The sequence below is a fragment of the Apium graveolens genome, chromosome 8, assembly GCF_009905375.1.
Source record: "Apium graveolens cultivar Ventura chromosome 8, ASM990537v1, whole genome shotgun sequence".
NCBI lineage: Eukaryota > Viridiplantae > Streptophyta > Magnoliopsida > Apiales > Apiaceae > Apium > Apium graveolens.
Window position 1 is genome coordinate 146356801 of NC_133654.1, and position 15170 is coordinate 146371970.

The 15170-nt window shown below is 35.1% G+C and overlaps 1 protein-coding gene across 1 annotated transcript; it reads left to right on the plus strand.

Annotated features, from left to right (window-relative positions):
- The first annotated feature begins 3446 nt into the window (after positions 1–3446).
- On the plus strand, positions 3447–14819 carry LOC141678752 (uncharacterized). The gene is made up of 4 exons (XM_074485128.1): positions 3447–4217; positions 5436–5655; positions 12538–12712; positions 13892–14819. The coding sequence occupies exons 1-4, from the start codon at positions 3482–3484 to the stop codon at positions 14501–14503; spliced, it is 1743 nt and encodes a 580-aa protein (XP_074341229.1). The 5' UTR covers positions 3447–3481; the 3' UTR covers positions 14504–14819.
- Positions 14820–15170: the final 351 nt, after the last annotated feature.

The following is a 15170-nucleotide window of genomic DNA, read 5'->3' on the forward strand; positions in this document are numbered from 1 at the left end:
CAGAGCTAGCTAAATCTCACTCAAGAAAATATCTAAACCACCTTCATTCAAACCTCCAAACTAGAACTCACTTCAAGACAACTAGGAAAACAAACCAAAGAAATTCAAGCTAATAATGGTGCTATCTGGAATTGCTTTACTCATGATGACTTTCTTCCAGTTACTAAAAGCATATCAGATGATGATTATCACCAACAATTAGATGTGGAAATAGTCAAAGTTTGTGTTATTTCTCTAGGAGAAGTCAGAATTTACTACAATGATGACACCTTCATTTTGCTGAATAGGGAAGTAACTGAGACATTTTCAACTGTAGAATTGAAGAGAGTGATTAGTTTGATGAATGCTAGGGATTTAAGTACAAGGATGTGGAAGGCAGTATTGGATGAGAGGTTGAGAAAAATGAATATTAGGCATGCAAGGGAAAATGATGAGATGGATGAAAAGGAAAAATATATGATAAAAAGATTGAGTTGTTTGAACAAATATCAACTGAACTTAAGGCAAGGGGGTTGAGCAGGGTTTCTAAGGATGTACATATTCTGAATATTAAGGCAGACAGAGTTTCAAGATACATGATTCATCCTCTCAACAGTTACTCATTAGAAGAATGGCTCAAACTAGGGGAAGCTCTAAGAGGGACTGAAATTATTGAAGAACTTATAGTATTAGTCAAACTCAAGGAACTCATTAGAGAAGAACATGAGAAATTTAGCTAAGCTTTGTAACTCTGTACTGATATAACTGCAAGTTGTATAAAAATGTATTTTGTAAATTTTATCAGTCTTATTATAATTGATTTTAACTTGGGGTTAGTCTTGTTATCAGGCATGTTGGGGGAGATTGTTGTACAAGACATGCTTGTACATAACAAGATTAAGTCATATTGACAACCCTAAGAATAAGTTGTATGTTTAAACTGGAGAATTTTTCTGTGAACAGCCTTTTAATCTAAGGAATAAACTCTAGAAGAAGATCAAATCATGATCATGCCTCATAGAGAAGTGTAGAAGCTTGGATTTGAATAATACTATTCTAGGAAAAATGTTCTAAGTCAGATATCGACAAGTCACATATCAGGGATATAGAGAAGTCGAAAATGACTTGTAGGGAAGACCCAAGAGATATCGATAAGTCATTTCTGCATGTAGAGATCTCAGATATTGACAAGTCATTTCTGCATGTGGAGATCTCAGATATCGACAAGTCAAATGTATATGTAGAGAATTGGAAATATCGACAAGTCATTTCCTCATGTAGAGATCTCAGAAATATCGACAAGTCAAATTCTTCATGTAGAGATTTCAGAGATATTGACAAGTCAAAATCTTCATGTAGAGAACTCAAGATGTCGACAAGTCAAAATGCCCATGTAGAGAACTGGAGATGTCGACAAGTCATTCTACATTTAGAGAACCGGAGACCCCGACAAGTCAAATATACATGTAGAGAACTCAAGAAATCGACAAGTCATTTTACTTATCGATATGTCACTTCTCTACAGAACAAAAGGAGATCTCGACGAACTATCTCAAATTCAGAATACAGACAAATTCAAGATTCGAGATTATCAGTCAAACAAACAATTCATTCACCGAATTGGAAAGACTACAAAAGTAGTTTGAAGAATATAAGATCAAGGGTCAAGATTTACGGGACAAAGATCAAGGGCCAACAAAAATTCTCTCACTTTCTCAATGCCTTCACATAAGACCTTTATGTGATCCCACATAGATTTAGCACTACCAAGATAAGTAATAGTGCTAAACATGTCTAGATCCAAAGAGTCACAGATGAACAGTTTAAGATGTCCATCCAAAGCCACTTTTTCTTTTTCAGTTTTATTGTATTGTGATGGATCTTTTGAAATAAACCTTACTGGAATGACTGTTGTTCCTTGAGTGCGCTCAGAAATCTCTGTCTAAGGGACAAATAGACCAAATCTCAATATATCCAGATACATAGAATTAGAAATCTTGATGAACAACATCATTTTCTTATTCCACAGAGCTTAGGGCTCTCTATCGAACTTTGAGATCTTGATTACTGCTCAATTTTTTGAGAACTCGTCATTTGTTTTTAGATCTTTGATTGTATGTATGTCTACAACATGCTCTGATACCACTTATTAGAAAAAAATAGGCAGAGGTGTGGCGGTGAATGACTAATTCAAAACCTTTTGAAGTATTTTTCAAAACTTGAAAACTCGATTAATCAAATATCACAGTGTAACATAATAAAGCATGTAAAACACTAAGAGACTTGGGTCAATTTACTTTACATATAATAAAGAAATTATCGATAAAACTCCTAGAGAAAAATAAGGGTGTTTTTCTTGGCTATTTCTTAAGAACAGTCTAGAGTTTTGGCTTTGCACAGAAAGAAAAGATATGACAAGAATTAATATGCTCTTTGTCCGCACTCAGTTAAAAATGGGATGTGCATCATATAAATAAAATCATGTACTATAAAGTGTGCACATCCATTTATAGTAAGCTGTCCTATTGTGCAAGTAGACACGTTACAGCTTTTTGAGGAACATTTTATTCTTTCATACGTTTCTCACCTTTTGATATGTGTTTCTTTTCTCTCCAAATTTAGTTATAGGCTTGACAAAGGTTCATGGACCACCTCCATACATTATATGATGTGTGATTCCGTTTCTTCAATTCTAGTAATTTGTACCTTTATTTGTCTTGTTTTGAAATGGCTAAGTAAAGATATCGTGAACTTCACGATACAATTCATTTTAGACTTCTCGATTTAGTATAACTCTAAACTTTATGACATCTTTCTTTACTTCACTGTATAACACAAAGTTATACTTTACGATCTTAAACAAATTTGGACTTCTCGTCATAGACCAAATTTGAAATTAATGGTATTGCTTTGAACGAGATTTTACTATTTGACTTTGATGGATTTCACAATATAACTCTTATACACTTCATGATATTCTCTTGCTTAAAAAGCTTTTTATAATTATTTTTAGCTAAATATTTATCCTAGTTTGTTGTTTTAAATGTTTTAAGATTTATCTTTATTTTTAATTAAGAAAAAAAATTAAAAGATTTTTAAACAACTCGAACCTATAATCGAAAATCCGGAATATTAATTTCGGCCTAAAAAAGTACTACTGATCTAAATTCCATAAAATTAAATAAATACAAATATGAATTTAGGTACGATACCAATTCAACAGCATAAACTCCCATTTTTACGATTAGTATGAAAAAAGTAGCTATTTTTTTAAATACAATATTTGATAATAGCATTGTTCTCACTATTGTGTTTAAATAATTTTTTTTTGCTGTAAATTAATTTATTAAAAATATAGTACGTATTTAATTTGTAAATAATTTAACTCGGACATAGCCCATAAATTTGTCTTGAAACAATATTTTTAATTATTATTTATTCATTGTGAATTGTGAGGAGTATAAAAATAAATATTTTGATTAGGGTTCACAAACACATCACCATGGCTACCGATCACAATTCAATTGATGACCTGATTAGCCCTGTCCCAGAAAAAAAGTTGAAAATTGAGCCATCATCATCATCTGCTGTTGATACATCTTCACTCTATAAATCTTTTTTAATCAAACAAATTGCTGCTAATTCAATTTCTCAAACTATGGAAAATTCAACTCAAGAGATTAAATATAACATGGAATTTGAAAATGAAGAAAAGGAGTGTGAAAACAATATGGGTTTTGAGAATCAAGTAAAGGACAATGTTGGGTCTGCTAAAGTTGTGGAGAATGAAGAAACTAAGCAACAAGATGCAGTAATGATTGAAGCTGTTTCTGGGGTTGCTGACAATGATGATAATGAAATTGAGAGTGCTGAGAAGAGGCGAAAGAAGGCGAGGAGACGGGCGAAAAGAAGGGGAAAAGGGAGGGATTGGAATGGAAAGAGTGCTGAGAATGATAAGGGAGGAGGGATTGGAATGATTTTTAAATGTGGGATTGGGTGTGACCTAAAAAAGGAGTGGACTGGTTTGATGTATTCGAGAATGGAGTTGGAGGCTTTGAGGTTTGCGAATAAGGATGATCAGTTGAAAAAGTGGGTTCAGGTGTATTGTGGACTTGGACCTGTTGTGTCAAAGGAGTATGATGCTTTGGTTGTGAATTTGAATGACAATGAGGAAGACGGGGTCGATTTTGATCCCAGAAAGAATTTCAAGAATAAAGTTTCCTTGTCTGAAATTGTGGGTATGTTGTTTTATGTTGTCATTTATGGTTATTGTACAATGCATATTAAGATTCTATTTTTATAATAAGGTTATTATCTTTCATATTGTACCGGTTGATTATTTATTCGTGATGTGTTGGCAATGCTATGCCTGTGTTGACATTTAGAAGCCTTACTATGCCAATTTGAACCATCTGCAGTGCACTTAGACATAGTAAGGTTATATCTAGTGATTGATGATGATTTGCATTTCTGAAATCTAGGATGTAGTTCAGTTTACCCATTGCAGTTCTTTGCTTGATACAATGAATAAAGAGTATTTTAAGTGGTATGAAATTTGTTTGAGAATGTTATGAATTATCAGTTTTCTTGTTATTATATTTTGCATGAGTGCCTTGTGATTCTTTGTAAAAGATATTACAATAGTAGCTTGTAACTTGATAAGCGGTACCAGCATTATGCTTATTGCGATGCTGTCAGTGTGCTAAATATTGGTAGATATACTTCTATGTTACATAAGAAGAGGGTTTACTTTCATTAGCTTAAGTTGAGAGTGGGTTGAATAAGTTTCTAAAATTTTGTAGGACTATGCAGGTCTATAGCAAGTCTGTGGTTCCTTCCAGGTGTGTGAGAGTGTACATGAGTATGTTTTATACGTACATATATGTACAGTATATGGATATATATTGTGTGCGTGCATATAATGAAATTTGATGTTTTCCTGTATGGCTGGGGCGCTAATAATGTCAATCTGATAGTCCAGTTTCAAAGTTCACAGTTTATTGGCTGCTAAAGAATGGTGTCATGACTCTTGTGAGTATATTGTGCATTAAACAATTGTATGTGCATTGGCTGCTAAAGAAAGGAGGCATGTGAATTATTGTGCATCAAACAATGGCGTAACACAGTTTGGAGAAAACATCTTATGCAACTTTCCTAATTTTGTGCTTTTAGCAGTATACACATAAATTGCAATCTTGCTCTGGAAAATTTACTTTTTAACAAGCACATGTGGTTAATTGGATGATGATAGATGTGGGGCTGACTGTGCCAATGTTATTTTTTACCTACCCAGTGCTGCTTCATGCTGTTAGATTGTAGTCAAATAAAGCTGCATTTACAAAGATATTTGAGATGACACTACTTGCTATGTGGTTTTGTATGTCTTCAGCTGCCTTTAATTTTGAAGGAATAATATTTAGCTGAGATTCTGTGATTAATATGCTCATGAAATGTAGGTGGAAGGCATTCTCAGGCTGTGGATGTCCCAGAAACAGCTTCAGAACTTATGGGTTGTGATTTAGATAGCTGCACAGGCACTGAAGGTGACTGCTCGGAGGATGATGACAGTGATGCAGAGTACAATAGCATTCAAAGGCCAGCATTTGTAGTTACCGGAGCACCTAATTTTGATGCTGGACCTGCAATGGATGGCTTCGAATATCTCAGGCGTGTTAGGTATAAATTCTGCCATCCAATCATTTAAAACACACAAGATATTATTATTACAATTTATTTTCCTGAAATGTTATGTTCTCTGGCCTTGTACACTTCTGCTATAGGTATTTATGGTTCAGCATATTATAATTTGTTAAGTTGACAATTAATTCCAACAGCAAAGGTGAACCTCAAAACACATGACTTGGTCTGATTTTTATTATATGTTTTTGCATGGTATATGTGAGTTTATTAGTTCTAGAAGGGGTATATTGCACTTTTGGTGGTTGAACGAAATCTCAATTTATATTTTATAGTTGAAATCATCTTTGTTGACATGGCCATGATGAGGTGATTGTATTTAATATATATAACAGAATGCCCGACACATGGTAAAAAAAGAAGGATTATGAAAAGAACAGAATAACTAGGGATCACTTATTGTAGGGGGATTTATAATTCTCTTCTCTCATAACAACCCAACAATCAACGACTTTTTCATATCGCCCATCCTATACAACTAGGTTCCCAAAAATTCAACCAAACAAATAAGCAAGATAGGTGTCAGCTCTCTATGTTTGTGATGCAGCTACTAGGAGTTGTCAGTTTTGTTTTAGTTTCCGAGGAATAGGTGGTGAATGTTACTGTTGAAAGTGTATTAGTAACGAAAAAGGAGAGTTTCATAGTTTTAATGTGGTTAGTGGTAACATTTTATTGCTGCGAGAAAAGAGATTCCAGATAGTGTCAGGAATTGGTGAAGTGAGTAAGGTGCTGGGGACATTGTTAGAGTAGATTAGAAAGGTGTAGGAACAAAGGGAGTATTCTGTGAGGAGTTAATATTAATATCAACAAAAGCAGAGGAGTCTGTAAAGAAAGAAACCTGAGGAGAGGATAAGTAAATGTTAAGGAGAGAGAGGAGAGGGAAAATATTTATGTGCAACGGATTATGTATTCTGAAGGAGAAAGGCTCTTCAAAATTTTTAAATGATTACTGAGAATGAAAAATTAGACACTATAATTCTTCGATAGTTCAGATACTTTGTCATGGACTAACTAAACATTTGTGTCATGTGATGTTTGCATTTTCTTCCGTTGTTAACCAATAACCTAGACAAAACATCATTTTCGTATATAAATAAAATAGAGTCTAATGAGTTAACTGTAAAAATATTGAGTAATAGGACAAATATGTAACAGTCGTGTAATTCAAGGACAGAAGTGCTCTTAACCTGCTTCAGTGGCAGAAAGCTAAGCAGACACTAATTAAGTTACGTCAACTGTATTTATGCTTTGATTTATTGTCAGGAATTAGTGAATTTCTGACCTAATTAGCAACTGTTTTTGGTGTATTCTGTTTTACAGAGTAAGATTTCGACTAGATAGCAAGGAATGAGAGAGAATAGAGCAGAAATTGAGGTGAGAAACAGATGGAAATAGATCAGATTTGAGATGAAAAGAGAATACTTGTAAAACAAGCTAGAATCTAGAAGAGAAAGTAGTTATAGAGAGAGAGATGGTGGAAATAGATTCTATTTTTATATTCAACAACCCTGAAATGTAGTTTACATTCTGTATTTATAGGCACTGCAGTACTAGCATACTATTACTACTCATAGAATGACTAAAGTACCCCTGATGATTTTATAACACTACATACTATACTAGTACTAATTCCAACAGTCCTGACAACCCCTTCCCCTTGAATTACACACCATGTCCTCATGGTTGCAGAAGTCAGGAAAGGAACACTTCATCAATTCTTCATCCTCCCAGGTAGCCTCTTCAATGCTACACCCCTTCCACTGAATAAGCTTTTGATAAACCATCCTATGGTCTCTGAGAATACTCCTAGCATCCAATTGTCTTAGTCGCTGCAACTCAAAAGTTCCTTGCCCATTTACCCGAGGAAGTTGCTGCTGCACCTTCTGCTCTCCAATAGCTCTTTTAAGTTGTGAGACATGGAAAACAGGATGCACCCTAGATGTATCTGGGAAAGGCAGTTTATAAGCCACAATTCCTACCCTTTCCAATACCTCATAGGGACCAAAATACTTAGCTGCTAGCTTTAAGTTCTTCCTGATTGCTACAGTGATTTGCCTATAAGGCTGAAGTTTGAGATACACCCAGTCACCAACTTAAAACTCCCTTGCAGATCTCTTAGAGTCAGCATAAATCTTCATCTTTCTTTGGGCCTCTTCTAACAACTCCTTGAGCCTACTCCAGTGTTGTTGTTTCTCTTTCAACAATTCCTCCAAACTGTGAATATTTGTGTGAACTCTGTCTTGACAAGCTAAGTGTCTAGGTTTCATTCCATAGATTGCCTGAAAGGGAGTGGTTTGTAATGCAGTGTGAAAATTGGTGTTATACCACCATTCAGCTGATGCCAACCAAGTGGACCAATTCTTTGGAATTTCACTGATCTTGTTTCTGAGGTACTGCTCTAGACATTGGTTGACTTTTGCAGTGCTACCATCTGACTGAGGTTGATATGCAGTAGTAAAGTTGAGTCTTGTTCCAGATAGCTTAAACAGACTTTGCCAGAATTCACTGAGAAACAAGCTATCGCTATCACTAACTATAGTCTCAGGAAGTCCATGAAGCTTGTATATCTGCTCAAAGAACACCAAAGCTAAACTTTTTGCAGTGATGGGATGTGGCAAGGCTATGAAGTGAGCATACCTGCTAAATCTGTCCATCACCACCCAAATAAATTTATTTCCTCTAGACTTAGGTAATCCAGTTATGAAATCCATGGCAATGTCCCTCCATGGTTCCCTAGGGATCTTTAATGGTTGCAATGATCCTGGACTCTTGATATGTTCCACTTTATTTTGCTGAAAGTGCCACATTCCCTTATCCACTGGCCAATATTCTGCCTTATAGTTGGCCGGTGAAAATATTCAAGAATTCTCTTGACAGTTGCTCTTTGCCTTGAATGCCCTCCTGCCAGTGTAACTCATCAAAGACTTGTTTTCTTAGGTTGTCAGTTCTACCTACGACCCATTTCCCTCTATTAATTAACAACCCCCGCCTCATATAGTACTCTTGAGGTCCAGATTGGTCCATGGTAGCAGCTGCAATCAATTTTTGCAACTCGGAGTCTCCATCATAGCTCTCACGAATTTGTAGTTGCCAGTTAGGTATGACCTTAGATATATGAGCACAACTCCCTTCTAGTATCAGTTGAGAATTAGGAGTTAGAATGATATTCTTCCCCTGCCACTTGCATTGCAAAGTCCTGGTATGATAATTGCAGTTGAAATCTCCCAGCTGTATCAACCAGTCCAATCCCAGAATTAACTGCCATTCAGTAAGTTCAGCCACAATAGGCTCAATAGTGAATTGACTTCCTTGCATACTTACCTTCAAGTCTGGACAATAAGTAGAACTAGTTAATACAGTTCCTTTTGGCAATCTCATAGTCACATGTGGTTTCTCCGTCACCTAGCAGATTCATTCTATGACATAGTTCCTTTGAAATGATATTCAAGGAGCTGCCACTATCTATCAAGATTTTATAACTTTGACCATTACAATTGCCCTTACAAATTAGTGGCCCTTTTCCCACTGTTTCTTGAATGCTCAAGGCTGCAAGTACAAATTTCGGTTCTTGCTAGTCACACTTCTCCTCATTTGGATCCTCATCAAATATAGGATCTCCTTCATACTCCTTTATCAATTCTTCTTCGGCTATTATTAAGAAATTCCGAGGTTTCTTGCACCCATGACCTCTCACAAACTTTTCATCACAATACAAAGCCTCTTTTGTCTTCTTTTCTCTCTTTGGCTGCAAGTTAAGGGTCTTGGCTTGGCCATAATAGTGTCAATACTTTTAGAAGGAGCTACCAGTGTTGACTTGTTATATCCCACTATGCTGATCTCTGAAATATTCTTAAAGGATGTTGGAGTGCTATAGTTGGATTTGTAAGAACTGCCCTTCTTTGCTTGAGATTGAGTGTGTTCATAGAATCTGGCTAATTTCAAAACTTGCTCTAAAGATGTAGGTTCCAGTAACCTAATCATTCCCCCAATCTCAGCTTGAAGGCCTCCAATAAGGTTTCCCAAAGAATACTCTGAGGTGAGGCTTGGAATCTTACTTAATAGCTGTTCTCTGCACCTTTCAAAGTCATCAAAGTAAGCCTCCACTTTTGTAACTTCTTGAATTTATCAAACACCAACTCAGTGTCCAATTCTCCAAACTTGGCCAAAAGTGCCTGCTTGAATTGATGCCAGGATGCTTTCTCTCTTCCTACCATAAAAGATTTATACCAATATCTTGGAGTTTCACTCATGTAATATCTAGGAGTTCCACTCATGTGCATAGCTGCAATGGCTGATCTCCTCTAATCATTTACGTCAAAAATTGAAAAATATTCCTCACAATCTCTTAACCATTCTACAGCATCTCCCCCTTCTTTCAAGGATGGAAAGGTTAGTTTGAGGTGCTTGAAGCTGTGAAACTCAGTTGCTCCTTCCTGTTTCCTGTTTACCTTCCAGTCCATTCCTTAGATCCTCAATTTTCTTCTTATGGCATGTATTTGGCTGTTTCTGTCTTAGTTTAGCAGCATACTCTGGATCTCTGAACATTCCTTTGGATTGCAGAGTGAGCTCTCCCTCATCACCTGACTCATCTTCACATTCTACTAGGAGATCAACATCCTCATCATCTAGAGTACTCGTTCCTCCACTCAACTTTTGCAGCAACAAACCTAGTTGCTCTTGCAGTTTCTCAAGTTTCTGGTCAGTCCTTCCACAAAACCTTGGATGTTTTGTTGATTCATTCTCATTGAACCTTGTTCAGAAGTCTCAACATGCTTACTACTACTCCTTGTGTTAATAGTCATTTTGTGTCTCTACAGCAATTAATCAAACACCTAGTGTGCACTGATGTTCTCACAGTCTTCAAACTACCGTTACTACCCTGAGTTCTCTCCTTCATAACTTCGTTTGTGATTTTCTGCTATAACAACCTCTAAGTACTATAAACGATCTACTAGCAACAAATCACTATTACTAATTCACAGAAACAACACAATCACAGATCTGTTGACTATAACTAGAAAAAAGAGTACCTGGACATTTCTGATCATTTCTCTCAATCTACTGATGCGATTACTGTAATTCTACAACTGCACGACTCGCCTTGAGCAGCACAACTCAGTTGAAGTAGTAGTTGATTGAAATTAAGGGCTCTGATACCAATTTGTCAGGAATTAGTGAATTTCTGACCTAATTTGCAATTGTTTTTGGTGTTTTCTGTTTTATAGAGTAAGATTTTGACTAGATAACAAGGAATTAGAGAGAATAGAGCAGAAATTGAGGTGAGAAACGGATAGAAATAGATCAGATTTGAGATGAGAAGAGAATACTTGTAAAACAAGCTAGAATCTAGAGAGAGAAAGTAGTTAGAGAGAGAGAGATGGTGGAAATAGATTTCATGTTCATATTCAACAATGAAATGTAGTTTACAATCTGTATTTATAGGCACTGCATTACTAGCATACTATTACTACTCATAGAATGACTAAAGTTCCCCTGATGACTTTATAACACTACATACTATACTAGTACTAATTCCAACAGTCCCGACATTTATCAATTCGTTAGCCCAAACCTTTTAGATTTAAATTGTGAACCGAATGTATGGGAGCTCTTCGGACACTAAGTGTTCCATTAGATACAGAACAGAAGTTAGAATATTAGTTTGTATGTATATATTTATGTTACTAGTTAGAAATATATTTATTTGTAATATATTAAGTTTATATTATATATTTGTTGGAGTATTCTAGATTATGGAAGAGAGTAAAAAAAATGGATTTGTTTCCTTTATTAGGAAAAGTTTTACTTGGTGGTTAAGTTTAGAGATTTACCCCTACACAGGGAGATGTATCTACTATTATTAGATGACTTTGATTATTATTGAAATTGAGTTTGTTCTCTCTTTTGTTATGGGTTTTGATCCTAGCAAATTGTTCTCTTCTGAGGTTGAGAAATCTTAGAGGTAGTGGTTCTTCTACGGCTGGATCGTCTTGGGGCTCGTGGATTTTCTGCGGTCGATTAACAATCTGCGGTCGATTAACAATCATCTATCCTTTTCCTAGTTTTAATTGTTATCCTGCTTCAAATTGCTTCAAATTCTCTGTAGTTAAACTTTCATATCAATATGAACCACGATATTTGTTATAGGGTTAAGTATCAAACTGGCCACTATATAATTAACAAAGTTGCAATTATACCACTGACTAATTCGGGGTCTAATATTGACCACTTTCAGGCAAAATTGCTGATTTTCGGTGGTAAATTTGAGATTTTATTAGCTTACCATTGACTTAAAGTGACCATTTTGAGGTTCCATCGAATTAACGTGGCCAATTTGAGACCCCAAATTTATTGATGGTATATTTGAAACTTTTTTAGTTATGTAATGCTCGACTTTTTAATTAACCCGTTTTTATATTATGACCCCATTTCTTGATTTCTTTCTTTGTTTGAAAATTATTTTGTGAGTTTGAACTAATGAATACTTATTAGGACTTTATGATCCATATTCAAGTTACTTTATTGAATGGACTATATAACAAATATACTATAAGGTTAGTTTAGCAAAACCTTTTGATCCTAGATCATCCTTGTGATTAGTAGTAGCTCACTGATTGATATTGAAAGATGTCCATAATGGTTCCATACTTAATTATAGAGTAATCATGAAATATAGTTTTGAAAACATGTACCATCGATTGTTTGATATACTTTAATAACTCCTGTATGTAAAAAAGTATGATAAAGACTGCATCCATATGTTTCCTTGGGTTTGAATTTGATTATCAAGACAATTTAAGATATCATTATCACGAGCATTGTACATACATAGTAACATTAGAATTTATCTTCTAAATGCAGGTGGGAGACTGAACGGGTCCAGAAAGTTACATTTGCCAAGATTCAAGAAAGTAAATTATGTGAGCAGACTATTTATATCCCTAAGATTCCTGAAATCGTGCAATGTCCACAGCACTTGCTGCCACTGAAGGAGTGGGAAACTGCACTCCTTAATGATTTTTCTGAGCTGAGGCTGGTAAGTCTTGCTTTTCACTACTGTTTTGACCACCTCCATTCTAATCTACCTTATATATTTAATTATTCAAGTATAATTGACGCGGTTTCAATTTAATATTGATCTATCTATTTTTGTTTAATATTAGGCAAGATCGTTTGTGGAAACTGTAAATTGTATGTAATATATGCCAATCATAATATTTGTTAGTCTAAAGCTTTTGGTGATCATTAATTTGGCTTTGGCAAGAAGTGCATTAACGTTTAAAAGTCAAAATGGGTCATCAACGTCGAATCAAAGATATTTGAGGTCTTGCTCCAAAGTTTCTATGGAAATTTGGATTCGTTGAAAGAAGAAAAACAATAGAAAATAAAAATCGATGCCCTTTTTACTTCTCTGGCAATCAAAAAGAAATTGCTACTCTGGAAATCCAGTATACATTATTGGTACCTTCTTTTCAACAAGTATTCCAGACTAATTTGTTCTAAGTTATAGCTGGACTTTTTTCTTTACATTGAGACGTCGTTTTAGGAGTCCTCTCCTACCATCCTGTGTCTGTCTGAACTTTTAAAAAGAAGTGATGCACTGGATATTTGACATTTAGTAAAAGTTGGCGTTTTTCTTTTTAATGCTCTCATTCTTTACCTTAGTTCTCTGGACTCTTTTTTCATTTTGTTTGAATGTTACTTTCTTCTGTAATCTGCTTATCATGCTTTAAATACTCTTGAACCTTTGTGTCATCCACACTGATTTTTCCTTTTTTTTTTTGCTTTTTGACGTACTGATCCCATCATCTCTACAGCAAGAGTTAGTCGGGTGAACTTTTTTCATGGAGGTGCAAGTTGAATAGATAAATATCATGTTTGATGTATTTAGAAGAATTTATGCTTGCAAAACTTTATTGTAGCATCTTTTCTTGACGTTTATCTTGATTTTGTATGTAGTGCTAAACTCTATCTTTCCCAAGTTTCCCATGATAGAAGTTAGGCATGCATATCAGTCTCAGATACTAATGTAATGTAATGAGATCTAACTAAGATGTTAAAAAAGAGGAGTTTGGTAATTAAACACTCTTTGGGGTTTCTATTTTCTTCTAACGTGGCTTTTTTTTCTGAAGGAAACCCCCTCTTTTTTTTTTTGTATAATTGCTTATTTAGTCTTTGTTTGTATCATTTCTTAACTTTATTTTATTTCTCACAGGCTATATCACGGTATGAGAGTTCTACTAATGAAGTTCCTGGTATAATGCAACCCATAATAAATATTCTTGAAGAAGATTGCTCCACTCATGAAAGTGATATATTTCATAATCCGCCTAATGGAACTGGTTCCATGCAATCCTTAGCTAGGGTCGAAGAAGATGCTTCCACCATCTCCAGTCCAAAAATCTTAAACTCAGAGGATAAGGCTAACACCCCAAACTTATCTACTATTAGTTTCTTCATCCAATCTGCAGCTGATGATGAAGATGGTTCTTCTCCTAAAATTGTAACCGCAGAAGATATTGTTAGTTCCCCGACCCTATCTACTGTTTTGGGCATTGAGCCTGTTGCACGAGTTTCGATGCTGAAAAAGCGCATAAAATTGGCAGAAGACATGACCTCTCTTTCCAAAATTGACTGTTTATGGCTTTTTGCTCTTTGTGCTGCTGTTGATACTCCACTAAATGCCGACACGTCGGCAGCTCTTCGGGATCTGCTACGTAAATGTGCAAGTTTGCGAGCTGAAAAATCAGAATTGGATGAGGAAGTTGTGATACTTAATGTCTTAGCAACAATAGCAGGCAAGTACTTTGGTCAATCGGACAACTGAAAGTTTGGATCAAACAAACTGCAGTAAGGGTCATGGATATGTTTTTGTTGGCTACAATGGGTCATCATTATCCTAAACACTGCGGGCTAGGATATTAGCAGAATATTAGAAGTAAAACGAGTATGGTTTTAACTCTAAGGTTTCTGTTTTTTATTTTGGCAAAAGAGACAAATAGATCTCAATTAAATTTTGCAGTAATACATGGGAAAACATATCAGTGTCTTGCTAGTTCCTGAGTGTTATTAATCAAGGTGCAAGTCTGCCTATCATACCAAAATTAACAAATAATAATACCTCATCTCATTGTCTTTTTGTTCTTTCATGACCATTCTTATTCTAAAAATAAATATATTGTAAAATGTGAGGCTCATTTTTTAGGTATATAACTGTGCAACGTAAAATTTCTATTCATTAACTTTTTCTTTGGTAAATAAGTTCACGAGATTTTGTATGTCAAGATTAATGATTTTCTCCAAGGTGGGTAAGTTCTCCAAGGTGGGTAAGTTCATCAGAAGCATGACATTTATATGTTTTTTTGGTAAAAAGATCGATATTTCAATAACGCTAACACTAAACTCAATGTTATTATTGATAGGATATTATTGATAGGATATGAACAATCCTTCTAGCCTGGTTCTAGGGTTCAGTCTGGTTCAATCCGGTCCAG

Excerpts from the sequence above, each read along its gene's own strand:
- LOC141678752 (XM_074485128.1), top strand. The coding sequence starts at position 3,482 with ATGGCTACCGATCACAATTCAATTGATGACCTGATTAGCCCTGTCCCA. Across the intron at positions 4,218-5,435 it reads TTCCTTGTCTGAAATTGTGG|GTGGAAGGCATTCTCAGGCT; the intron begins GTATGTTGTTTT and ends CATGAAATGTAG. Across the intron at positions 12,713-13,891 it reads ATTTTTCTGAGCTGAGGCTG|GCTATATCACGGTATGAGAG; the intron begins GTAAGTCTTGCT and ends TATTTCTCACAG.